The sequence below is a fragment of the Aegilops tauschii genome, chromosome 2 (assembly GCF_002575655.3).
Source record: "Aegilops tauschii subsp. strangulata cultivar AL8/78 chromosome 2, Aet v6.0, whole genome shotgun sequence".
Classification (NCBI taxonomy): Eukaryota; Viridiplantae; Streptophyta; class Magnoliopsida; order Poales; family Poaceae; genus Aegilops; species Aegilops tauschii.
The window spans coordinates 518,229,591-518,256,951 of record NC_053036.3 but is presented as its reverse complement, the minus strand read 5'-3'; the positions used below and the strand labels follow the sequence as shown (position 1 = coordinate 518,256,951).

Genomic DNA, 27,361 nt, shown 5'->3' with positions numbered 1-27,361 from the left:
CGGTGTCCTTTCATATTCCTTTTGATCCGTTAAGCTCTTGTTTCATATTCTTCAACCTACAAAGGTTCTCGCAATGTTCCTCGTTCCTCTTGCTGAACGGAGTGTTTTAAATTTTGTTCATCTCCGTTGTGTCATTTCCTCAAGCTTTGCGACCTCTCAAGGTTCTTTGGTTTCACTCATTTTTCAAAGAAGCAATTAGTATTACCTCTTCTCTTCCCCTTCCGTTTATCTCCGGTGCCATCCTAGATCTCGAGACGAGATCCTCTTGTAGTGGTGGAGTGTTGTAACGCCCCGAGACCGACGCTTCAGAAGACTTCCTTATTTTCGTGATCGCCGTGTGTGTCTTTTGTGCTTGCTCTTTTATTTTTCATTGCATCATGTCATCATGCCATCATGTCATTAATTTTTTAAAAAACTCAACCAGGTAAATTGCATGGATCTTCGATCCATTTAAATCGAGGGAATTCACATGGTGATTTCTCTTTATAACATATCCTCCTAATATTTATGGAGCTATTACAAATATTCCATTAGTTTGGAATTAACCGGAACACACTTGCAAAATAATTCCCATGCCTTTTTCCACTTCAAGTTTCACCTCCAAGCTTGGCCAACAATTCTTTTCCCTCTTATCGAGGCCCTTCCTAAATGTTCAACATTTTTGGTCACTTTGTAATCCTACTCCTTGTTCAAACCATTTGAATTTAAACCGTGCAATCTTACCCACTCCGTTTTTCTTGGAACGAGCATATTTTTATGAGTCCGGAAAAATTAACCTCCCGCGTAAATTCTATCCCTAACACTTCCTTTCTTCCCCTTTTCTTCTTTCATATTTTCTGTTTTGGGAGAAAAGAAGGAAGAAGGGGAGAGAGCCCAGCCAGCCTCCCAGGCCGGCCCATCCCGCCCCGCGGCCATTTGCCCCTCCAAGGCCCAGCCCGCGCGTCATAACCCTAGCCCATCTCTCCCTCCTCTCCCCTCTCCCTCTCGTTCCCTCTGCCCGCCGCCACACGCACGCACGCACGCATCGAGTCACGGTCTCCCTACGCCCGATCCCCTCTCCCATCGTCCTCCTCTCGCGCTGCCATCCACGCAGAGAGGAGCAGAGCCCCGTGCGCCGTCCTCTGCCGTTGGCGTGCCCGCGAGTTCCCGTCGTCCAGTAGGCCGCCGCCCTGTGCACGCGCCCATGCAGGCCCCTCCTTCCTCGCGCCTCCCCGCCTCTACCTCCGGCCGCCGCCAGCGAACAGCTCCGTCGGAGCCATGCCCCTTCGCCGTCGCGTCGCTTTGCCTTCCTCCATCGACCGCCGCCATGGCCTCCTGCCATGGACTAGAGGAGCCACGCCGCGCACCTCCAGCTGCCGCAACCTCTGCCTCCTCCCTCCATTCAGCCTCAACCGTCGGAGACACGCCCCGCTCGGACCTCCACCGCGCCTCGCCTTCGACCTCGGCTTCCGCGTCCCATGGCCACGAGCGCCATCAGCAGCAGGTTCAGGCCGTCCCGCCAAGTCCCTCTCCGCCCTTCTGCACCTCGTCTCCGACTCTGTCCGTCGGAGCCATGCCTCTTGGTGCCCGCAGCCGCGTCGCCGGTGTTCCTCCTCAATCCTGCCGCCTCGAACCTCCTCCGTGCGCCAAGTCCCGCCACGGCCATCACCTCCCCGACGCCCTTGCTGCTGCTGCTAGACCACCTCGGTGCCACCAGGGAGTGCCATGGCCTCCACCGAGAACCTTGGAATCGGCAAGACCACACGGACGCTCGAACGACTACACACTGAAACGTCAAGTACCTCGTCAATACGTGTACGACTACCGTCGCCGCGAAGACTGCGAGTTCAACTACTTCCACAACGCGTCGTGTACGACTACCGTCGCTTGGGTTCGACAAGATGTCGAGTACCACTACGTTGGCCAAGTACACCTTCGTCAAGACCGATGCCCGAACAAGCACCATTTGCATGGATTGCGTCAAGTACCTCTACCGACGACCCCGAACATCTACGGAGTTTGGACGATTGCGAGATGTGAACCACTACTTCTAATACCGTCGTCGTGTACAACTACTTCCTCTACGAACTTGATCCGTTCCGAAAAGTCACGCCTCGAAGGTATAACCCGAGACGACGTTCGTGGAGCGAAAGCATGTGTTGTTTGAGTTGCTTGCGTTTGCACCGTGCCCGACTTGTTCGTCGCACGCTGTCACTCGTTTCCTTGCCATGCCGTCGAACCGCGGGAACCCGGTTACCGGGAGCACCCCACCATCTATTGCGTGTTCCACACATCCGCACAATTCTCTTTTGCGCCGGTATCTCCATGAGCTATCGGAACCGATATGTTGCCGTGGCATCATTTTCGTTATCGTTGCCGTGGCACCCTTTTTCGTTCCACCACGGTAACAAATGCTTCATAACATGCTCTTGTCCACGTTTTATAAAATTGCTTAAAAAACTTGCATATGTCATTCGCATCATGATAATAACATTTAAATGTTTACAATTGATGTTTGCATTAAAATTGCTAAATGACATGAGGATTTTCCGGAATTATTGTTTGTTGTTCCGGCCTCATTTAAATTGCCTAGATAGTTAGTTTACTTATGCTTCACCTCTTGCCATGTTAATCAACATTTAATATTGTTGGGTATATAACCGAGAGAACTAAACAATTGTTGTGGTGTTTCATCAATAGGCAACTCGTTGCATATTGAGCTCCACTTAACTTGTAGTTTCGTTTTTGCACTTTGCCATGCCATGCATATTTTAAACCGGGCATGCATCATATTTGTTTGTGCATCATGCCATGTGTATGTGGTGGTTTGTTTACTTTGTTGTTTGTTTCTTTCCGGGTTGCTTCTCTCGTTAGCTTCGGTTTCGTTCCGGAGTTGTGAGGATTCGTTCGACTACATCCGTTTGTCTTCTTCATGGACTCGTGCTTCTTCCTTGCGGGATCTCAGGCAAGATGACCATTCCCTCGAAATCACTTCTATCTTTGCTTGCTAGTTGTTCGCTCTATTGCTATGCAGCGCTACCTACCACTTGCTATTTCATGCCTCCCATATTGCCATGAACCTCTAACCTTTGTCACCCTTCCTAGCAAACCGTTGTTTGGCTATGTTACCGCTTTTGCTCAGCCCCTCTTATAGCGTTGCTAGTTGCAGGTGAAGATGAAGATTGCTCCATGTTGGATTATGTTTATGTTGGGATATCACAATATCTCTTATATTATTAATGCATCTATATACTTGGTAAAGGGTGGAAGGCTCGGCCTTATGCCTGGTGTTTTGTTCCACTCTTGCCGCCCTAGTTCCGTCATACCAGTGTTATGTTCCTTGATTTTGCGTTCCTAACGCGGTTGGGTGATTTATGGGACCCCCTTGACAGTTCGCTTTGAATAAAACTCTTCCAGCAAGGCCCAACCTTGGTTTTACATTTGCCTTACCTAGCCTTTTCCCTTGGGAGTCGCGCATCCCGAGGGTCATCTTATTTTACCCCCCCCGGGCCAGTGCTCCTCGGAGTGTTGGTCCAAACTAGAGCCACTTGCAGCGCCACCTCGGGGAAACTTGAGGACTGGTTTTAGTTGTACGTAGTGTTCATCCGGTGTGTCCTGAGAACAAGGTACGTGCGACTCCTATCGGGATTGTCGACACATCGGGCGGCTTTGCTGGTTTTGTTTTACCATTGTCGAAATGTCTTGTTACCGGGATTCCGAGACTGATCGGGTCTTCCCGGGAGAAGGAATATCCTTCGTTGACCATGAGAGCTTATAATGGGCTAAGTTGGGACACCCCTGCAGGGTATAAACTTTCGAGAGCCGTGCCCGCGGTTATGTGGCAGATGGGAATTTGTTAATATCCGGTTGTAAAGAACTTGACACTTGACTTAATTAAAATACATCAACCGCGTGTGTAGCCGTGATGGTCTCTTCTCGGCGGAGTCCGAGAAGTGAACACGGTTTCTAGGTTATGTTTGACGTAAGTAGGAGTTCAGGATCACTTCTTGATCATTACTAGTTGACGACCGTTCCGTTGCTCCTCTTCTCGCTCTTATTTGCGTATGTTAGCCACCATACATGCTAGTGCTTGCTGCAGCTCCACCTCACTACCCTTTCCTTCCTATAAGCTTAAATAGTCTTGATCTCGCGGGTGTGAGATTGCTGAGTCCTCGTGACTCACAGATACTTCCAAACAGTTGCAGGTGCCGATGAGACCAGTGCAGGTGACGCAACTGAGCTCAAGTGGGAGCTCGATGAAGATCTTGTTCGTTGTGTTGTTTCTTTTCATATTGATCAGTAGTGGTGCCCAGTTGGGACGATCAGGGATCTGGCAGTTGGGTTGTCTTCTTTTCTTTTGGTTCCGTAGTCGGACCTATGTGTGTATCTTGAATGATGTATGATTTAATTATGTATTGTGTGAAGTGGCGATTGTAAGCCAACTCTTTATCCCATTCTTGTTCATTACATGGGATTGTGTGAAGATGACCCTTCTTGCGACAAAACCACAATGCGGTTATGCCTCTAAGTCGTGCCTCGACACGTGGGAGATATAGCCGCATCGTGGGCGTTACAAGTATCAAATACCCAGGGGCTACTATGAACACTAGTAAGTACACATCAATAACATGTATATCATATATACTTTTGTTCACTTTGCCATCCTTCTTATCCACCAAGTATTTGGGGCAGTTCCGCTTCCAGTAACCATTTCCTTTGCAGTAGAAGCACTCAGTTTCAGGCTTGGGTCTAGCTTTGGGATTCTTCATGAGAGTGGCAACTTGCTTGCCATTCTTCTTGAAGTTCCCTTTCTTTCCCTTGCCCTTTTACTTGAAACTAGTGGTCGTGTCAACCATCAACACTTGATGCTTTTCTTGATTTCTACCTTCACCAATTTTAGCACCGCGAAGAGCTCGGGGAATCCTTTTCGTCATCCCTTGCATATTATAGTTCATCACGAAGTTCCAGTAACTTGGTGATAGTGACTAGAAATTTTTGTCAATCACCATCTCATCTGGAAGATTAACCCCCATTGATTCAAGCGATTGTAGTACTCAGACATTCTGAGCATATGCTCATTGGTTGACCTATTCTCCTCCATCTTGTAGGCAAAGTACTTGTCAGAGGTCTCATACCTCTTGACACGGTCATGAGTCTGAAATACTAATTTCAACTCTTGGAACATCTCATATGCTTCATGGCGTTCAAAACATTTTTGAAGTCCCGGTTCTAAGCCATAAAGCATGGCACGCTGAACTATCGAGTAGTCATCAACACGTGACTGCCGGGCATTCACAATGTCTGCAGTTGCTGGCGTGGGTGGTACACCTAGCGGTGCTTCGAGGACGTAATTCTTCTGTGCAGCAATGAGGATAATCCTCAAGTTACGGACCCAGTCCGTGTAGTTTCTACCGTCATCTTTCAACTTAGCTTTCTCTAGGAACGCATTAAAATTCAAAGGAACGGTAACACGGGCCATTGATCTACAACAACATAGGCATGCAAAATATTATTAGATACTAAGTTCATGATAAATTAAAGTTTAATTAATCATATTACTTAAGAACTCCCACTTAGATAGACATCCCTCTAGTCATCTAAATGATCACGTGATCCAAATCAACTAAACCATGTGCGATCATCACGTGAGATGGAGTAGTTTTCAATGGTGAACATCACTATGTTGATCATATCTACTATATGATTCATGTTCGACCTTTCGGTCTCAGTGTCCCGAGGCCATATCTGCATATGCTAGGCTCGTCAAGTTTAACCCGAGTATTCTGCGTGTGCAAAACTGGCTTGTACCCGTTGTATGTGAACGTAGAGCTTATCACACCCGATCAACACGTGGTGTCTCGGCACGACGAACTGTAGCAACGGTGCATACTTAGGGAGAACACTTATACCTTGAAATTTAGTGAGAGATCATCTTAGAATGCTACAGCCGTACTAAGCAAAATAAGATGCATAGAGGATAAACATCACATGCAATCAAAATAAGTGATATAATATGGCCATCATCATATTGTGCCTTTGATCTCCATCTCCAAAGCACTGTCATGATCACCATCGTCACCGGCTTGACACCTTGATCTCCATCAAAGCATCGTTGTCGTCTCGCCAACTATTGCTTCTACGACTATCGCTACCGCTTAGTGATATAGTAAAGCAATTACACGGCGATTGCATTTCATACAATAAAGCGACAACCATATGGCTCCTGCCAGTTGCCGATAACTGTTACAAAACATGATCATCTGATACAACAATTTATATCTCATCACGTCTTGACCATATCACATCAGAGCAAGCCCTGCAAAAACAAGTTAGACGTCCTCTACTTTGTTGTTGCAAGTTTTACGTAGCTGCTACGGGCTTCTAGGAAGAACCGTTCTTACCTACGCACCAAAACCACAACGATTTTTCGTCAAGTGTGTTGTTTTAACCTTCAACAAGGACCGGGCATAGTCAAACTCAATTCAACTAAAGTTGGAGAAACATACACCCGCTAGCCACCTGTGTGTGAAGCACGTCGGTAGAACCAGTCTCATGAACGCGGTCATGTAATGTCGGTCCGGGCCGCTTCATCCAACAACACCGCTGAATCAAAGTAAGACGTTGCTGGTAAGCAGTATGACTATTATCGCCCACAACTCATTGTGTTCTACTTGTGCATATAACATCTACGCATAGACCTGGCTCGGATGCCACTGTTGGGGAACGTAGTATTTCAAAAAAAAAATCCTACTATCAGGCAGGATCTATCTAGGAGAAGCATAGCAACGATCGGGGAGAGTGTGTCCACGTACCCTCGTAGACCAAAAACGGAAGCGTTTAGTAACACGGTTGATGTAGTCAAACATCTTCGCGATCCAACTGATCCAAGCACCGATCGTACGACACCTCTGCGTTCAGCACACGTTCAGCTCGATAACGTCCCTCGATCTCTTGATCCAGTTTAGGACGAGGGAGAGTTCCTTCAGCACGACGGCGTGGTGATGGTGATGATGAAGTTACCGGCGCAGGGCTTCGCCTAAGCACTACGACGATATGACTGAGGTGTGTAACTGTGGAGGGGGGCACCGCACACGGTTAAGAGAAACTTGTGTGTTATAGGGTGCCCCCTGCCCCCGTATATAAAGGAGGGGAGGGGGAGGCCGGCCAGACCTGTAGGGCGCACCAGGAGAAGGGAGTCCTACTAGGACTCCAAGTCCTATTAGGATTCCACCTGGAGGAAAGGGGGAAGACGGAAGGGAGAGGGGGAAGGGAAGGAAAGGGGGGCGCTGCCCCCTTCTCCTAGTACAATTCGGACCTAGGGGGCGCAGCCAGCCCCTTGTGGCCCTTCCTCTCTCCCCACTAAGACCCATCAAGGCCCATTAGTTCCCCCGGGGATTCCGATAACCCTCCGGCACTCCGATAATTATCCGGTACCTCTCGGAACTCATCCGGTGTCCGAATAACATCGTCCAATATATCAATCTTTATGTCTCGACCATTTCGAGACTCCTCGTCATGTCCGTATCTCATCCGGGACTCCGAACAAACTTCGGTCATCAAATCACATAACTCATAATACAAATCGTCATCGAACATTAAGTGTGCGAACCCTACGGGTTCGAGAACTATGTAGACATGGCCGAGACACATCTCCGGTCAATAACCAATAGCGAAACCTGGATGCTCATATTGGCTCCTACATATTCTATGAAGATCTATATCGGTCAAACCGCATAACAACATACGTTGTTCCCTTTGTCATCGGTATGTTACTTGCCCGAGATTTGATTGTCCGTATCACCATACCTAGTTCAATCTCGTTACCGTCAAGTCTCTTTACTCGTTCCGTAATGCATCATCCTGCAACTAACTCATTTGTCACATTGCTTGCAAGGCTTATAGTGATGAGCATTACCGAGAGGGCCCAGAGATACCTCTCCGAAACACGGAGTGAAAAATCCTAATCTCGGTCTATGCCAACTCAACAAGCACCATCAGAGACACCTATAGAACATCTTTATAATCACCCGTTTACGTTGTGACGTTTGATAGCACACAAGGTGTTCCTCCGGTATTCGGGAGTTGCATAATCTCATAGTCAGAGGAACATGTATAAGTCATGATGAAAGCAATAGCAATAAAACTAAACAATCATTAATGCTAAGCTAACGGATGGGTCTTGTCCATCACATCATTCTCTAATGATGTGATCCCGTTCATCAAATGAAAACACATGTCTATGGTTAGGAAACTTAACCATCTTGATTAACGAGCTAGTCAAGTAGAGGCATACTACGGACACTCTGTTTGTTTATGTATTCACACATGTACTAAGTTTTCGGTTAATGCAATTCTAGCATGAATAATAAACATGTATCGTGATATAAGGAAATATAAATAACAACTTTATTATTGCCTCTAGGGCATATTTCCTTCACCTTGGGTTTCCGGCCCTGGCCAAGTTCATGGCGGTGACTCACCACGGCTACAACGTCCTCAAAATGCCAGGGAACCGCAACATCATCACAATCGCTTGCAAGGAGAAGGATGTGGTGTGCTCCCTCGAGCGCACCAACCAGCCCGCGGCGATTGAAGACCCAGACAACGAAGGCGCCAACTACCCTCCTGAGGCAGTCCCCAAGAAGAAGAAGCAGCTGCTCCGCCAAGTGCCTTAGGAGAGCGGCGTCTCCAGCCACACCACCTCAGGACCTGCGGCCACGGATGGGGCGCCTCCCTCCCTCGCATAGGAAGGCGCCCCCGACACCCTCCGCAGGCTGGGCTCGGGGGCTCTCTTCTTCAGGGCCTCTGAGTTAGCCAACGTCACGAGGGAGGCGCTCGGGCACCACATGGAGGCATGCTTCGTCGCACGCTTCCCTCATGAGGGCACAAGGCATGGGGTGCCTGGTGCCCAGGAGTTCATCACCAAGACGACCAAGGAGCTTCAAGAGGCAAGAGCCATGTGTGGCGACCGCCGCCCACCACATGGCGCAGCTCCTTGTCCTGGCGAGGGCGATGAGTTGCGCCTCTGCGTCAACATCCCAGGGCTCAACAGGGCCGCATCCCAGGAGCGCTTCTGGCCTTCGCGCTTTGGTCAGTGCAAGGGTCCACCTCACAGCTATGTTCGCATGCCATTCGGCTTGCCGAACGGGCTGTTACCTTCCAATGTCGCCTGCAGAGCGTTCAGGTGGCTCAGGAGGCCAGGCTCCAGGCGGTCCTGGCGGGATGGCGATGGTTCCTCGCGAGCCCCCAGGACCTCCAGAGCCTCCCGAGGTTCAGGACCCAGGCGGCTCGTGAGGAGCAACTCCTCCAGCGCGCGTCTTCAACTGCTTCAACATTCCCTCAGCAACGGTGCCAGGTGACATTTTTCGGTTCATTCAGTTGGGGCCGCCCCTCGGGTTGCATTATCCCCAGGTTGCATGGGCCTATCCCTGCGACATGTATCCTTTGCATCTTTAATTTACCCTGTTGGGGGCGCCCCTTGGGCTGCATCATCCCCAGGCCGCATGGGTCCGTCCCTGCGGCATGTATTGTTCTTGCATTTACCTGAACTAGTGTTACCTCCTTCTCCAAGATGATTTATGATTACCACCTACTTGCCTACTGCCCCTCGCGGCCTCCCGCGTTGCTGACCGGCCTCCTGCTCATCCCGCAACGGGGGCTACACATGCTGGCACGGCGCTTGTGCTCGGGTCTATCCCTGCAACGCTGACAAACCTGAGAGGTCGAGCTCTGGCTCACGGCCCGCCCCGCGCACGTCACCTCACCAGATCCTCAGTGCCTTCATCTTCTTGCGGACAGATCAGTGACAGGGCAGCAAACGCGATTATAAGCTATACTCTCCTCTCGAACTAACTCGCAGGCATCTCCGGAGCTTAGCTACGGGTGGCCCCGCCGACTGCCCCCTTTTCACGCGATTCGCTTGCGCATTAAAGGGGGGATCCTAAGCATCGCGCCTTAGGAGATCCTACTGACTCTCCAGCCCTCACCCCCTAGCCTTGACCACGGCATCGCGACCTGGCATACCAGCGGCGACTGAGCCTCGCTCGAGGGTCCGGACCCGAGGACGCAAAGCATTTAGATGAGAGAGGAAGGGGGAAGCCGGCATGAGCCTTACCTAGTAACACCGCCACTGAAGCGCAAATCGGGCGCTGCACAGGGAATCACCTCGGGCTCGATAAGATAAGTCACATATTCATGTTAGCGTGACACCGCAGTTTGGAATTTTTGACTCTCGCAGCCTTGCTCCAGGAATGCCGCCTTCCTTTCCTGCCTTCGGGATGCTGCTTGCGCGCCAAAGGGGACATCTTGAGCATCGCGCCTCGGGAGCTCTTACCAGACCTTGGGCCGCTCACCTCCTGGCCTTGACCACGGCATTGTGACCTGGCATACCAACGACGGTTGAAGCTTGCCTGGGGACTGGGACCTGCCGGCGTAGAGCGCTAAGCTACCGCAAGGATGAAAAGGGGGGACAGTGCCGAAGCAAGATACGCATCCACAACCTTATAATAGGAATAATAAGCACTGGAGGAAAAGCAGTACATGTTCTTTACACACCCCCACGGGGTTCGTCCCGATTCCTCGCAGGGAACAAAAGAAGAAAAACTTCAAGAAGCCCTGACTACGAACGTCGCCGCCGCCGCCATCATCAACAGTGGGCCACGAGGGGCCGACGCCAACCCCATCCAGGTCATCGATGACGACGGGCAGATGCCGCTGCCACGCTCCGGGCACGGCGAGAGATCGGTGGTGCGTAGCTGTCGTCGCTCGTCTCCGGGGACTCGCTAGGCTCGGGAGAGTAGCTGGACTCCCAGGAGTCGTCGCTGCTGCTGGAGGAGCTACCGGCAGGACCGGGGGGCTCGACGCCTGCTGCCGCACCATCCCGGCGGCTTCTTCCAGGGCAGCACTCCAAGCGGTGGCCTTCCTCATCGAAGACCTTGAAGAACAGCGTGGAAGCGCCGTCGTACTCAAAGTGGATCGCGAGGGCTCCCTCCGCGCGGCAAGACAGCGAGGCGAGGAGGAAGAAGAAGGAACAAGCAGCGAGAAGAAGGAGATGAGCAGAGGGGGCTCTGCCCTCTCTTCATTTATAGCTAGGAGGAGGCCAACCGCCGGCCTCCATGATCGCACGTAATGATGGTTTTCCTCTGCATGCAGCAGAGTCTCGTCAAGTCGAATGGTTGACGAGGCAACATAGGAAGCGAAGGTGCCCATGTCCCATCAATCGCCACGCGTCGACCGAGGCCGCAGGCGGTTGGGGCCCATGGCGCTCCACACTTGCCCTTTGGCTTCGCCTCGAAGCCAAGTTCAAGCGCGCCTTGGGCTCGGGTACTACTATCGACACCTGGGAACGGGGGTGCCCAGACCTGCCTGCCTGCGGCCCGTGGCGCGGCTCCATCGACGGCCCCGTACGGCCCAATTTCGGCAAGCAACAACTCAAGACCCTCACGAGGGGCCAAGCCTCGCGAGGTGGACGACATCAAGACCTCCTTGGGGGCAGCCTCACTAGGCTGGCTCCCGAGGAGCGGAGATATCAATGCAAGGCGCCCCTCGCGAGGTTCACATGACATGAGCCGTGACGACCAAGGCCAGGCGGGCACAGTGTACCAGTTTCCTCTTTGGTGCTAAGGAGGCAAGCGCAGGCGCGGAGTCCCGAGGAACCAAGCAAAGGTTTCGGTTTCGGTGCAACAAGACCAAGACCTCCATGACGGCATGACGGAGGTCATCGCGCAGCCCACTACAGCGTCACCACCTGAGCCTTTGGCAGGTGAAGACTACTTTTGTCAGGATAGCTTGTACTAGTTGTCTCCCTTCAAATTTGGCCGTTGTGGGATCCCTTCCCGCCTACATTTGGGAAGAGGACCAAGGCCACTATAAATAGGACCTAGCTACCACTTCAATAGAGGATGGATCATTCAGATCATCCACACACCCACCAGCTCATCGAGCCCAAGAACACCTCACCTCCTGAGGCTGTTCCACCACTGTACTAGTTCATCCTCAGCCCCTTGAGGCAATCCACCACAAAGCTGGAGTAGGGTATTACACCGCAAGGTGCCCCGAACCAGGATAAACCCCCGTGTCTCATGTTCCTTGGGTTCGTCGAGCTAGGCCGTGGGATCGTTGAGCGGGCAGACTGGGAAGAGAGTGCTCTTCACGCGCACCCCAGAGTTCGAACCTCTCAAGGGTCTGTGGAACCCTGAATCCGACAGATGGTTAATAAGACCACTAGTTTCAAGAAAAAGGGCAAGGGAAAGAAAGGGAACTTCAAGAAGAATGGCAAGCAAGTTGCCACTCCCGTGAAGAAACCCAAAGCTAGACCTAAGCCTGAAACTGAGTGATTCTACTACGAAGGGAATGGTCACTGGAAGCGGAACTAGCCCAAAAACATGGCGGATAAGAAGGATGGCAAAGTGAACAAAGGTATATTTGATATACATGTTATTGATGTGTACTTTACTAGTGTTCATATAGCCCCTGGGTATTTGATACCGGTTCAGTTGCTAAGATTTGTAACTCGAGACAGGAGTTGCAAAATGAACAGATACTAGTTAAGGGCAAGGTGACGATGTGTGTTGGAAGTGATTCCAAGGTTGATAAGATCACCATCACACACTCCCTTTACCTTCGGGGTTAGTGTTGAACCTAAAATAAATGTTATTTGGTGTTTGCATTGAGCATGAATATGATTGGATCATGTTTATTGCAATACGGTTATTCATTTAAGTCAAAGAAGAATTGTTGTTCTGTTTACATGAATAAAACCTTCTATGGTCATACACTTAATATAAATGGTTTATTGAATCTCGATCGTAGTGATACACATATTCATAATATTGATTCCAAAAGATGGAAAATTGATAATGATAGTGCAACATACTTGCGGCACTGCCGTTTAGGTCATATTGGTATAAAGCGCATGAAGAAACTCCATGTAGATGGGCTTTTGGAATCACTTGATTATGAATCATTTGATAATTGCAAACCATGCCTCATGGGCAAGATGACTAGAACTCCATTCTCCGGAACAATGGAGCGAGCCAATGCCTTATTGGAAATAATACATACTGATGTATGTGGTCCGATGAGTGTTGAGGCACGCGGCGGGTATCGTTATTTTCTGACCTACACAGATGATTTGAGCAGATATGGGTATATCTACTTAATGAAACACAAGTCTGTAACATTTGAAAAAGTTCAAAGAGTTTCAGAGTGAAGTGGATAATCATCGTAACAAGAAAATAAAGTTTCTACAATCTGATCGAGGAGGCAAATATTTGAGTTACGAGTTTGGCCTTCAATTAAAACAGTGTGGAATAGTTTTACAACTCACGCCACCTGGAACACCACAGTGTATTGGTGTGTCCGAACGTCATAACCATACTTTATTAGATATGGTGCGATCTATGATGTTTCTTACCGATTTACCACTATCGTTTTGGGGTTATGCATTAGAGACAACCATTAAATAGGGCACCATCTAAATCCGTTGAGATGACACCGTATGAACTGTGGTTTGGCAAGAAGCCTAAGTTGTCATTTCTTAAAGTTTGGGGTTGCGATGCTTATGTGAAAAAGTTTCAGCATGATAAACTCAAACCCAAATCGGAGAAGTGCGTCTTCATAGGATACCCAAAAGAAACTGTTGGGAACACCTTCTATCACAGATCCGAAGGCAAGATCTTTGTTGCTAAGAATGGATCCTTTATAGAGAAGGAGTGTCTCTCGAAAGAAGTGAGTGTGAGGAAAGTAGAACTTGATGAGGTAATTGTACCTTCTCTCAAATTGGAAAGTAGCTCATCACAGAAAACAGTTCCCGTGATGCCTGCACCAACTAGAGAGGAAGCTAATGATAAAGATCATGAAACTTTAGATCAAGTTACTACCGAACCTCGTAGGTCACCCAGGGCACGTTCCACACCGAAGTGGTACGGTAATCCTGTTCTGGAAGTCATGCTACTAGACCATGGCGAACCTACGAACTATGAGGAAGCAATGATGAGCCCAGATTCCGCAAAATGGCTTGAGGCCATGAAATCTGAGATAGGACCCATGTATGAGAACAAAGTATGGATGTTGGTTGACTTGCCCGTTGATCGGCAAGCCATTGAGAATAAATGGATCTTCAAGAGGAAGACGGACACTGATGGTAGTGTTACTATCTACAAAGCTCGACTTGTTGCAAAAGGTTTTCGACAAGTACAAGGTGTTGACTACGACGAGACTTTGTCACCCGTAGCGATGCTTAAGTCTGTCCGAATCATGTTGGCAATTGCCGCATTTTATGAAAACTGGCAAATGGATATCAAAACTGCATTCCTTAATGGATTTCTTAAAGAAGAGTTGTATATGATACAACCAAAAGGTTTTCTCGATCCTAAAGGTGCTAACAAAGTGTGCAAACTCCAGAAATCCATCTATGGACTGGTGCAAGCATCTCGGAGTTGGAATATACGCTTTGATAAGGTGATCAAAGCATATGGTTTTATGCAGACTTATGGTGAAGCTTGTATTTACAAGAAAGTGAGTGGGAGCTCCGTAGCATTTCTGATATTATATGTGGATGACATATTATTGATTAGAAATGATATAGAATTTCTAGATAGCATAAAAGGATACTTGAATAATTTTTTTTCAATAAAAGACCTCGGTAAAGCTGCTTATATATTAGGCATTAAGATCTATAAAGATGGATCTAGACGCTTGATAAGATTTTTCAATGAGTACATACCTTGACAAGATTCTGAAGGAGTTCAAAATGCATCGGTCAAAGAAAGAGTGCTTGGTTGTATTGTAGGTGTGAAGTTGAGTAAGACTCAAAGCCCGACCACAGCATAAGATAGAGAGAGAATGAAAGTCATTCTCTATGCCTTAGCCATAGGTTCTATAAAGTATGCCATGTTGTGTACCAGACCTATTGTGTACTTTGCCATGAGTTTAGCAAGGGGGTACAATAGTGATCTTGGAGTAGATCACTAGATGGTGGTCAAAATTATCCTTAGAGGACTAAGGAAATATTTCTCGGTTATGGAAGTGATAAAGAGTTTGTCGTAAAGAGTTACGTTGATGCAAGCTTTGACACCGATCTGGATGACTCTGAGTCTCGATCTGGATACATATTGAAAGTGGGAGCAATTAGCTAGAGTAGCTCCATGCAGAGCATTGTAGACATAGAAATTTGCAAAATACATACAGATCTGAATGTGGTAGACCCGTTGAATAAACTTCTCTCACAAGCAAAACATGATCACACCTTATTACTCTTTGGGTGTTAATCACATGACGATGTGAACTAGATTATTGACTCTAGTAAACCCTTTGGGTGTTGGTCACATGGTGATGTGAACTATAGGTGTTAATCACATGGCGATGTGAACTATAGGTGTTATTCACATGGCGATGTGAACAAGATTACTGACTCTAGTGCAAGTGGGAGACTGAAGGAAATATGCCCTAGAGGAAATAATAAAGTTGTTATTCTATATTTGCTTATATCATGATAACTGTTTATTATTCATGCTAGAATTGTATTAACCGGAAACTTGATACACGTGTGGATACATATACAAAACACCGTGTCCCTAGTAAGCCTCTACTATACTAGCTCGTTAATCAAAGATGTTTAAGTTTCCTAACCATAGACATGTGCTGTCATTTGATGAACGGGATCACATCATTAGGAGAATGATGTGATGGACAAGACCCATCCGTTAGCTTATCATATTGATCATTCAGTACTATTGCTATTGCTTTCTTCATGTCATATACATATTCCTTTGACTATGAGATTATGCAACTCCTGAATTCCGGAGGAATACCTTGTGTGCTATCAAACGTCACAACGTAACTGGGTGATTATAAAGATGCTCTACAGGTATCTCCGAAGGTGTTTGTTGGGTTGGCATAGATGAAGATTAGGATTTGTCACTCCGAGTATCGGAGAGGTATCTCTGGGCCCTCTCGGTAATGCACATCATAATGAGCCTTGCAAGAAATGTGTCTAATGAGTTAGTTGTGGGATGACGTATTACGGAACGAGTAAAGAGACTTGCCGGTATTGATATTGAACTAGGTATGAAGATATCGATGATCGAATCTCGGGCAAGTAACATACCGATGACAAAGGGAATAACGTATGTTGTCATTACGGTACGACCGATAAAGATCTTTGTAGAATATGTGTGAACCAATATGAGCATCTAGGTTCCGCTGTTGGTTATTGACCGGAGAGGTGTCTCGGTCATGTCTACATAGTTCTCGAACCCGTACGGTCCGCATGCTTAACGTTCGATGACGATTTTGTATTATATGAGTTATGTGATTTGGTGACCGAATGTTGTTCGGAGTCCCGGATGAGATCACGGACATGATGAGGAGCCCCAAACGGACTCCAGATCGGCCCTCCCGAGGAAGAACAGGGCTTGGCGGCAGCTCCGTCTCGTGGATCATGATAATTCTTTCTCCCTGATTTTTTCTGGAAAAATGTGATTTTATAGTATCAGGGGGGTTGTCAGCGGGGCCACTAGGTGGGTACAACCCACCTGGGCGCGCCAGGAGAGGGGAGTGCACCCTGGTGGATCGTGCCCATCCAGGGGCCCCTCTCTGGTGGGTCTTGGCTCCAAAAAATCTTATTATTGATATAAAAAATCCTCGCAATGTTTCTTTCCATTCCGAGAACTTTTATTTCTGCACAAAAACAACACCATGGTAGTTCTGCTGAAAACAGTGTCAGTCTGGGGTTAGTTTCATTCAAACCATGGAAATTAGAGTCCAAAACAAGAGGAAAAAGTAGATACGTTGGAGACGTATCAACTCCCCCAAGCTTAAACCTTTGCTTGTCCTCAAGCGATTCATTTGATAAACTGAAAGTGAGAAAGAAAAACTTTTACGAACTCTTTTGCTCTTGTTTGCATAAATAAGCTTAAACATCACCCAGGTTTTCAGCCAGCATTTTAACTAACCATGTCAAAAATAAAATTTAATGATTATAATGATTCATATCAATGACATAACCAGCTAGCGAGCAATAATAAGATATCTCAAATGGCAACACGTTGTCAAAACAACCATGATATAATATGACAATAATGGTATCTCGCTAGCCCTTTCTGAGACCGCAAAACATAAATGCAAAGCACCTCCAAAGTTCAAGCAGCGACTAAACATTGTAATTCATGGTAGAAAAGATCCAGTCATGATGCACCCAACATTGGCTATACATAATGCATAAATCATGATGGTTGTGCTCTACTCAGTTTCTGGCGCTTGTTTTTAGAAGGTGATGACACAACATAAAAGTAAAGATAGTCCCTTCACAGAGGGAAGCAGTGATTTGCAGAGGTGCCAGAGCTCACTTTTTAAAATAGAGATAAATGATGTTTTGAGACATGCACCCTTCTCATTCACTTCACGATTATCAGTTATCAACATCTTCCATGCTAAGCACGCTAGTGGCGGTTCCCAAGCGATAAAAGTAAAGGTTTTGACTCCATTGGGAGTTTTTGTTTGATTAATCCAGAGATGAACTCTTTTCATGTTTGCAGTTTGGGACTAGGCATCCCTATTACCGCCCATTTTCTCGTGTGATGGTGAGTGAATAAACACTCGACCTGAGAATAACCCGCTTAGCACGGAAGATATCGACCACCTCCTGTCATTCCATGAACGATCCAGGCACACAAAAAGGATAATTTTTAGAAGTTTTTAGTGGTGGCACATGCAAATTTACTTAGGACGGTAGGGTAATACCGCAAATAGGTAGGTATGGTGGACTCATCTGGAAAAACTTTGGGTTCCAGGTTTTTGATGTACAAGCAGAGTTCCCACTTAGTACAGGTGAAGGCTAGCAATTAAGATTGAGAAGCGGCCAGCTAGAGAGCAACAACGATCATAACCATGCATTATATATGTATAAGTAACATTGGACACTTGCATGAGTAGGATATGAACACCATGAACATAACTATCATAGAGGCTATGTTGGTTTTGATACAACTACATGCATAAACATGTGCCAAGGTAAGCCACTCGAACATTCAGAGGAGGATACCATATCATCATACTACATCACAATCATTTTAACGCTATGTTGATATCCAAGATAAATCATTATGAACTCCCAGCTTCTTATGCATGGCATGAGAAACTATAATCTCTAATTGTCATTGCAAACATGTTTAATCATAATGGGCTGAAGCCTGGATATTAGGTTAAACATATTTACACAAACAGAACAAGTCGAGTTCATACTGGTTTCTCTTTGCCACGACCAGTTCATCGAATATCGTCATTATTGCCTTTCACTTGCACGACCGAATGATGTGAAAATAATAATAATGCAAGAGTGCCATGGACTAAGCTGGAATCTGCAAGCATTTTATTCAACAGGAGAAGACAAGGTAAAATGGGCGCTTTATTTGTTCAACAGTTATTCGTATGAGAGCCACTCAACATTTTCATCGTGGTCTTCTCCTCGGTAAGACTCGGATAAAAAGAAAAGAAATTCAGAGAAACACACTGAAATATTTTTGGATTTTTTGGTTTTCTTCAACAAGCAAATAAAAAGCAAAAACGAGAAAAACTATTTACACGGGAAAGCTCCCAACAAGCAAAAGAAGAACAAGGAAATCTTTTTGGATTTTGTTTTTAGTACTACTACTAAGCATGCATAGAAAGTAAATTACTACAACTAATAATTTTTTTGGTTTTTCTAAAGTTTTTCAAACACACAAGAAGAAAGCAAGAAAATAAATCTAAGCATGGATGATACAATGAAACAGTGTGAGCACCGACAAATAGAATAAGTGGACATGAATATAATGTCGGTGAGAACACGTACTCCCCCAAGCTTAGGCTTTTGGCCTAAGTTGGTAATCGATCAGTAGTCTGGAAGGTAGTAGGGATCCTGAGGAGTGGGCATCCACTCATCCCACTGCTGAGGTACCTGTGCAGCCTCTGCATCAGCGTGAGCGTTCCAGTAGGCGATGATGTCTGCAGGCATAATCCTATATCCGCCCCTGGCAACAGAATCAAACAAAGCAGGTGCAGGCAAGGGGATAACATCACGAGTTGTAACGCTATAGACCAGGTTATAAGGAACGGCAATATCAGGACGATCATGTGCAAGAAAGTGATGGTGATCCATGGCTGCTCGGTCTAGGTAAACCTTGGTTAGAGGGTAATCATGAGGGCGTATCTCAACCGTGAAGTGAGCCGCCAACCGAGTAGCAAAAATCCCACCATGTATTTTACCCTGGGATTTATTAAGGTGCAGGCGACGAGCCACGATAGCTCCCAAGCTATACGTGTTGTCGGCCTCAAGTGCACGACGTAAAATAGCAAGGTCTGGTGAACTAAGTGCACCCAGCTTCTCCCTAGCAAGCAAGCATTTGGTAATAAAAAGTGCAAAGTAACGAACAACAGGAAAATGTAAGCCATCGGCAATGATGGCTGACACTCTTCTCTCATCACCCACCGTCAAAGTGCGACAAAAGGCCTCAAACTCGGCCGACCTAGGCTCAGCCAAGCTCCCATCAGACGGGATCATGCATATGTTACAAAATCCAGTAAGTGGTATCTGATGGTTTTCAACATATAAATCAAAGCTCACTTCAGGAGGATTATTTCTAGGCAAGAAAGTAAAGCTTTGAACAAAGATGTTCATGAGGATTTGGTGCTGGTCACACTCATCTGCGATGAAGTCGGTGAGGCCGCCATTAGCAATATATTGCATGAACTCCTCATGAATTCCAGCCTCTTGCAGGAACGGGGTGTGCGGCCATTCGCACGATCGTACCTCCGCCAACCTCCGAGGGTGGAGATCACTGTCAGAAGACTCCCCAATAACACCCTTGGAGTTCTTATTTGAGCCAATTTCCTGAAGATATTCATGTCCGCGTACAATTTTCTGAAAATAAAATTTTTTAGGTGACAAAAATTTGTCAACAAAACTTTACAAAATTGATAGCAACTACTCATAGGGATACATAGAGGCCATAGCAAGCATTCAAACTACTTAGAACACTAAGAATTGAACATGCAAACACATCTACAGCAGCACCAAGAGTAGCTAATTATTCAACGTATAAACCACTAAAACAAAAACTAATTGGACAAATGGTGGAGTCACATACCAAGCAACAATACCCTGAAACAGTTTCAGAAACGGAGCTTCGAGCAAACAGATCGAAATCCGCGGGTTTGAGCTCAAGAACACGGGAGAGAGAGCAAAGGGGATTTTTTCTAGAGGTAAGTGATGATGTGGGCTAAAGAGATAAGTGAGGGGCCCACGTGGGGACCACAACCCACCAGGGCGTGCCTGGGGGTCCTGGCGCGCCCAGGTGGGTTGTGCCCACTTGGTGCACCTTCCTCTGGTATTATTTGCACCAAAAATTCATAAATATTCAGAAAAAAATCATATAAAATTTTCAGGGCATTCTGAGAACTTTTATTTTTGGGTCATTTTTTTATTGCACAGGAATTTCAGAAAACAGACAAAACATGGCATTTTATTTTATTTAACTAATAAAAGCAGACAATAAAAAAGTAAGACAGAAGGTATGTGCTTACTAAATTCATCAACTTCATACCGTTCAAAAATGATTCATTAATAAGGTTGATCAGGTCTTATTAACAACCACTTCCGATTAGCATGAAACCGAAGAACTTTTTTTGAATATTAAACCGAAGAACTTTCGTAAATCACTAAGTTACCTCAATAGGGATATGGATGTCCCCAACAATAAGCATTTCATATTTCTTTTTGACAGCAGGTAGAGGTATTTGAAAACTTCTAATAGTGATTGTCGAAGATTTTTCAATAACATTAATACCATTCACTTGGAATTGTTTCTTCGGAAAGTGCACCGTATGCTCATTACCATTGATATGAAAAGTGACCTTGCTTTTATTGCAATCAATAACAGCCCCTACAGTATTCAAGAAGGGTCTACCAAGGATAATCGACATGTTGTCATCCTCGGGCATCTCAAGTATAACAAAGTCAGTCAAAATAGTAACATTAGCAACAACAACGGGCACATCCTCGCAGATACCGATAGGTATGGCAGTTGATTTGTCAGCCATTTCCAAAGATATTTCAGTAGGTGTGAGTTTATTCAAATCAAGTCTTTTATATAAAGAGAAAGGCATAACACTAACACCAGCTCCTAAATCACACAAAGCACTTTTCACATAATTCTTTTTGATGGAGCAAGGTATAGTTGGTATTCCCGGATCTCCAAGTTTTTTAGGTACTCCATCTTTGAAAGTATAATTAGCAAGAATAGTGGAGATTTCAGCTTCCAGTATTTTTCTCTTATTTGTGATGATGTCTTTCATATACTTTGCATAAGAAGGCATTATCAAGATATCAGTCAAGCGAGTACGCAAAAAGACTAGCCTCAGCATTTCAACAAAGCATTCAAATTCTTCATCATCATTCTTTTTAGTTGACTTGGGTGGAAAAGGCATAGGTTTTTGAACCCACGGTTCTCTTTCTTTACCGTGTTTCCTAGCCACAAAGTCTCTTTTATCATATCTTTTATTCTTAGGTTGTGGGTTATCAAGATCAACAGGTGGTTCTATCTCAACATCATTATCTGGTTCTTTTCCATTATTTGGTTGAGTGTCTTCATGAACCTCGTCATTATCTTTTTCATTATCACTTGGTGAGTGTTCATTACCAGATTGAGTTTCAGCATCTGAGATAGAAGTTTCATTTTCATTATCGGGAGGTTTTTCTATTTCAGGTTCACTAGAAGTGTGCAAAGTCCTATCATTTTTCTTCTTCTTTTTCTTTTTAGAAGGACTAGGTGCACTAGTGTTATTTCTTTGTGAATCTTGTTCAATTCTTTTTGGGTGTCCCTCAGGATAAAGTGGTTCCTGAGTCATTTTACCTCCTCTAGTTGCAACTCTATAAGCAAAGTCATGCATATTATGATTCATTTCATCAAGTAATTCTCTTTGTGATTTAGCAACTTGTTCTAACTGAGTTTGAACCATAGAAGCATGTTTTCCAACACCTCTAACATCATTTGAAATTCTAAATAACAAGTCACTCAAGCGAGCAATCATATCAGAATTATATTTCAATTGTATCATAACATTTGCATTAAAGTGACCTTGCTTTCTAATGTAGTTTTCAAACTCATAAAGGCATTGGCTAGGATGCATATTGTGAGGATTATCATTTTCATTGAACTTCATAAGAAAATTTACCTCTACCACCTTAGGCAGTGGTGGTGTATTAAGCCCATGTATTTCTTCAATAGGAGGTAAATTTTTAACATCCTCAGCTTTAATACCTTTTCCTTCATAGATTTCTTTGCCTCTTGCATATCTTCAGGACTGAGATATAATATACCCCTCTTCTTCGGAATGGGTCTAGGCGGTGGTTCAGGAATAGTCCAATCATCATAATTTTTCAAAATGTTATTCAATAATTCTTTAGCTTGAGCAATAGTTTGTTCCCTGAAAACACAACCAGCACAACTATCTATGAAGCCCTAGAAGAATCGGTTAGTCCATTATAGAAGATATCAAGTATTTCATTTTTCTTAAGAGGATGATCAGGCAAAGCGTTAAGTAACTGGCAAAGCCTCCCCCAAGCTTGTGGGAGACTCTTTTTTTTTGCAGAAACTTAAATATTTCCTGTAAGGCAGAAAGTTAAATATTTTTCAGAGAAGTAATAAATCATATCTTGGGGACTACGCACACAACCAGGAGTAAGAGTATTGTACCAAGCTTTAGCATCACCCTTTAATGAGAAAGGAAATAATTTGAGAATAAAGTAATAGCAAGTCTTCTCATCATGAGTAAAAAGGGTGGCTATATCATTCAATTTAGTAAGATGTGCCACAACAGTTTCAGTTTCATAACCATGGAAAGGATCAGATTCAACCAAAGTAATTAACTCTGGGTCGACAGAGAATTCATAATCCTTATCATCAATAAAGATAGGTGAAGTAGCAAACTTAGGATCACATTTCATTCTAGCATTCATAGATTTTTCTTTATACTTGTATAATAATTTCTCTAGATCATCTCTATCATTGCAAGCAAGAATAGCTCTAGTTGCTTGTTCACTCATAACATAACCTTCCGGTACCTTAGGCAATTCATATCTACGGAGGCTACTTCTAGCAGGTGTTTCAGGAGATTCAGTTTCAAGCTCATCATCAGATTCAACAATATCATGTTGTATAACTCTAGCAATTTGTTTATCAAGAAAATCACCAAGTGGCACATCATCATTATCAAGCATTGTACTAGCATCATCATAAGCAGCATTCATAGTAGAAGTAGCATCATCAATAACTTGCAACATATTAGAATTAATAGCATGTGGTGGTGTTGCAAGTTTACTCAAAACAGAAGGTGAATCTAAAGCAGAACTGGATGGCAGTTCCTTACCTCCCCTCGCCTTTGAGGGAAATATCTTAGTCTTTGGATCCTTCAGATTCTTCATAGTGATAAATTGATAATAATCCCAAGTGACTAAACAAATATAGCTATGCTCCCCGGCAACGGCGCCAGAAAAAGGTCTTGATAACCCACAAGTATAGGGGATCGCAACAGTTTTCGAGGGTGGAGTATTCAACCCAAGTTTATAGATTCGACACAAGGGGAGCTGTGCCGCCCCCGATTCAATCGTACACTAATCATACACGCAAACGTGTACGATCAAGATCAGGGACTCACTGGAAGATATCACAACACAACTCTAAAAATAAAAATAAGTCATACAAGCATCATAATAAAAGCCAGGGGCCTCAAGGGCTCGAATACAAGTGCTCGATCATAGACGAGTCAGCGGAAGCAACAATATCTGAGTACAGACATAAGTTAAATAAGTTGCCATAAGATGGCTAGCACAAACTGGGATACAGATCGAAAGAGGCGCGGGCCTCCTGCCTGGGATCCTCCTAAACTACTCTTGGTCGTCGTCAGCAGCCTGCACGTAGTAGTAGGCACCTCAGGTGTAGTAAGAGTCGTCGTCGACGTTGGCGTCTGGCTCCTGGGCTCCAGCATCTGGTTGCGACAACTAGGAAGAAATGGAAATGGGGGAAAGAGGGAGAAAAGCAACCGTGAGTACTCATCCAAAGTACTCGCAAGCAAGGATCTACACTACATATGCATGGGTATCTGTGTAAAGGGGCAATATCGGTGGACTGAACTGCAGAATGCCAGAATAAGAGCGGGATAGCTAGTCCTGTCGAAGACTACGCTTGTGGCAGCCTCCATCTTGCAGCATGTAGAAGAGAGTAGATGGTAAGTTCACCAAGTATTGTCGCATAGCATAATCCTACCCGGCGATCCTCCCCTTGTCGCCCTATGTGAGAGTGATCACTGGGTTATATCTGGCACTTGGAAGGGTGTGTTTTATTAAGTATCCGGTTCTAGTTGTCATAAGGTCAAGGTACAACTCCAAGTCGTCCTGTTACCGAAGATCACGGCTATTCAAATAGATAAACTTCCCTGCAGCGGTGCACCACATTACCCAACACGCTCGATCCCTCTGGCCGAGCACACTTTCCTCGGTCATGTCCGGCCTCGGAAGATCAACACGTCGCAGACCTACCTAGGCACAATAGAGAGGTCAGAACGCCGGTCTAAATCCTATGCACGCAGGGGTCTGGGCCCATCGCCCATTGCACACCTGCACGTTGCGTACGCGGCCGGAAGCAAACCTAGCCTCCCTAATACAAGAGCGGGCGTTCCAGTCCAATCCGGCGCGCGCCGCTCAGTCGCTGACGTCACGAAGGCTTCGGCTGATACCACGACGCCGGTTGCCCATATCTTATCCCATGTGGCGGTTAGTGCGTATAAGGTCAATGACCCAACTCAGATCAAATACCAAGATCTCGTTAAGCGTGTTATTATGAAGTATCCGCAGACGCCGACCAAGACCAGGCCCACCTCTCTCCTAGGTGGTCTCAACCTGCCCTGTCGCTCCGCCACAAAGTAACAGTCGGGGGCCTTCAGGAACCCAGGCCCACCTCTACCGGGATGGAGCCACCTGTCCTTCCAGCCCCCCACATCGGAATCACTTGCGGGTTGATACGTCTCCAGCGTATCTATAATTTATGAAGTATTCATGCTATTATATTATCTGTTTTGGATGTTTATGGGCTTTACTAAACACTTTTATATTATTTTTGGGACTAACCTATTAACCGGAGGCCCAGCCCAGATTGCTGGTTTCTTGCGTATGTTAGTGTTTCGAAGAAAAGGAATAACAAACAGAGTCCAAACGGAATGAAACCTTCGGGAGAGTTATTTTTGGAACGGAAGCAATCCAGGAGACTTGGAGTAGACGTCAGGGAAGCTCCGAGGAAGCCACGAGGCAGGGAGGCGTGCCCTACCCTCTGGGCGTGCCCCCCACCCTCGTGGGCCCCTCGTGGCTCCCCTGACCGACTTCTTTCGCCTATATATATCCATATACCCCAAAAAAATCGGGGAGCAGAATAGATCGGGAGTTCCGCCGCCGCAAGCCTCTGTAGCCACCAAAAACCAATTGGGACCCTGTTCTGGCACCCTGCCGGAGGGGGGATCCCTCACCGATGGCCATCTTCATCATCCTGACGATCTCCATGACGAGGAGGGAGTAGTTCACCCTCGGGGCTGAGGGTATGTACCAGTAGCTATGTGTTTGATCTCTCTCTGTCTCGTGTTCTTGAGGTGGTACGATCTTGATGTATCGCGAGCTTTGCTATTATAGTTGGATCTTATGATGTTTCTCCCCATCTACTCTCTTGTAATGGATTGAGTTTTCCCTTTGAAGTTATCTTATCGGATTGAGTCTTTAAGGATTTGAGAACACTTTATGTATGTCTTGCATGTGCTTATCTGTGGTGACAATGGGATATCACGTGATCTACTTGATGTATGTTTTGGTGATCAACTTGCGGGTTCCGTGACCTCGTGAACTTATGCATAGGGGTTGGCACACGTTTTCGTCTTGACTCTCCGGTAGAAACTTTGGGGCACTCTTTGAAGTTCTATGTGTTGGTTGAATAGATGAATCTGAGATGGTTTGATGCATATCGTATAATCATACCCACGGATACTTGAGGTGACATTGGAGTATCTAGGTGACATTAGGGTTTTGATTTATTTGTGTCTTAAGGTGTTATTCTAGTATGAACTCTATGATAGATCGATCTGAAAGAATAACTTTGAGGTGGTTTCATACCCTACCATAATCTCTTCGTTTGTTCTCCGCTATTAGTGGCTTTGGAGTGACTCTTTGTTGCATGTTGAGGGATAGTTATATGATCCAGTTATGTTATTATTGTTGAGAGAACTTGCACTAGTGAAAGTATGAACCCTAGGCTTTGTTTCCTAGCATTGCAATTCCATTTGTGCTCACTTTTATCATTAGTTACCTTGCTATTTTTATATTTTCAGATTACAAAAACCTATATCTACCATCCATATTGCACTTGTATCACCATCTCTTCGCCGAACTAGTGCACCTATACAATTTACCATTGTATTGGGTGTGTTGGGGACACAAGAGACTCTTTGTTATTTGGTTGCAGGGTTTTTTGAGAGAGACCATCTTCATCCTACACCTCCCACGGATTGATAAACCTTAGGTCATCCACTTGAGGGAAATTTGCTACTGTCCTACAAACCTCTGCACTTGGAGGCCCAACAACGTCTACAAGAAGAAGGTTGCGTAGTAGACATCAAGCTCTTTTCTGGCGCCGTTGCCGGGGAGGTGAGTGCTTGAAGGTATATCTTTAGATCTTGCAATCGAATCTTTTAGTTTCTTGTTTTATCACTAGTTTAGTCTATAAACTAAAACTACAAAAAATGAAATTAAGGGCGCCTCATATGCTTCATCTTTTTAATGTCTTTCGTGAAAATGATGGGAAGGAAAATTGTGCTCAAGTACTAGAAGAAGAATTACATAGAATGCTTGGCATAAAATATGTGAATGCTGAGCATGATTGCAATATTGTTAGTATGAATTCTTTGAATACCCATGATGCTAATGATATGCAAAGCCACAAGCTTGGGGATGCTATGTTTGATGAAGATGATATGTTTAGTCCCCCAAGTTTTGATGAGAAAATTTATTATGATGAAATGCCTCCTATTTATGATGATTATTGTGATGACACGTATGCTATAAAGAATAAAGATAACCATGAAACTTGTCATCATGATTTTAATTTTCAATTGGATTATGCTTCACATGAGAGTTATTTTGTTGAGTTTGCTCCCACTACTATTGATGAGAATAAATTTGCTTATGTGGAGAGTAGTAACATTTCTATGCAAGTAGATCATGAGAAGAATGCTTTATGTGCTGATTATATGGTTGAATTCATTCATGACGCTACTGAAAATTATTATGAGAGAGGATCACATGCTTCTA

At 45.3% G+C, this 27,361-nt stretch overlaps 1 protein-coding gene across 1 annotated transcript; it reads left to right on the top strand.

Annotated features, from left to right (window-relative positions):
* The first annotated feature begins 1,007 nt into the window (after positions 1-1,007).
* LOC141041748 (uncharacterized) lies at positions 1,008-4,462 on the top strand. The gene is made up of 3 exons (XM_073508935.1): positions 1,008-2,099; positions 2,854-2,944; positions 4,179-4,462. The coding sequence occupies exons 1-3, from the start codon at positions 1,184-1,186 to the stop codon at positions 4,192-4,194; spliced, it is 1,023 nt and encodes a 340-aa protein (XP_073365036.1). The 5' UTR covers positions 1,008-1,183; the 3' UTR covers positions 4,195-4,462.
* Positions 4,463-27,361: the final 22,899 nt, after the last annotated feature.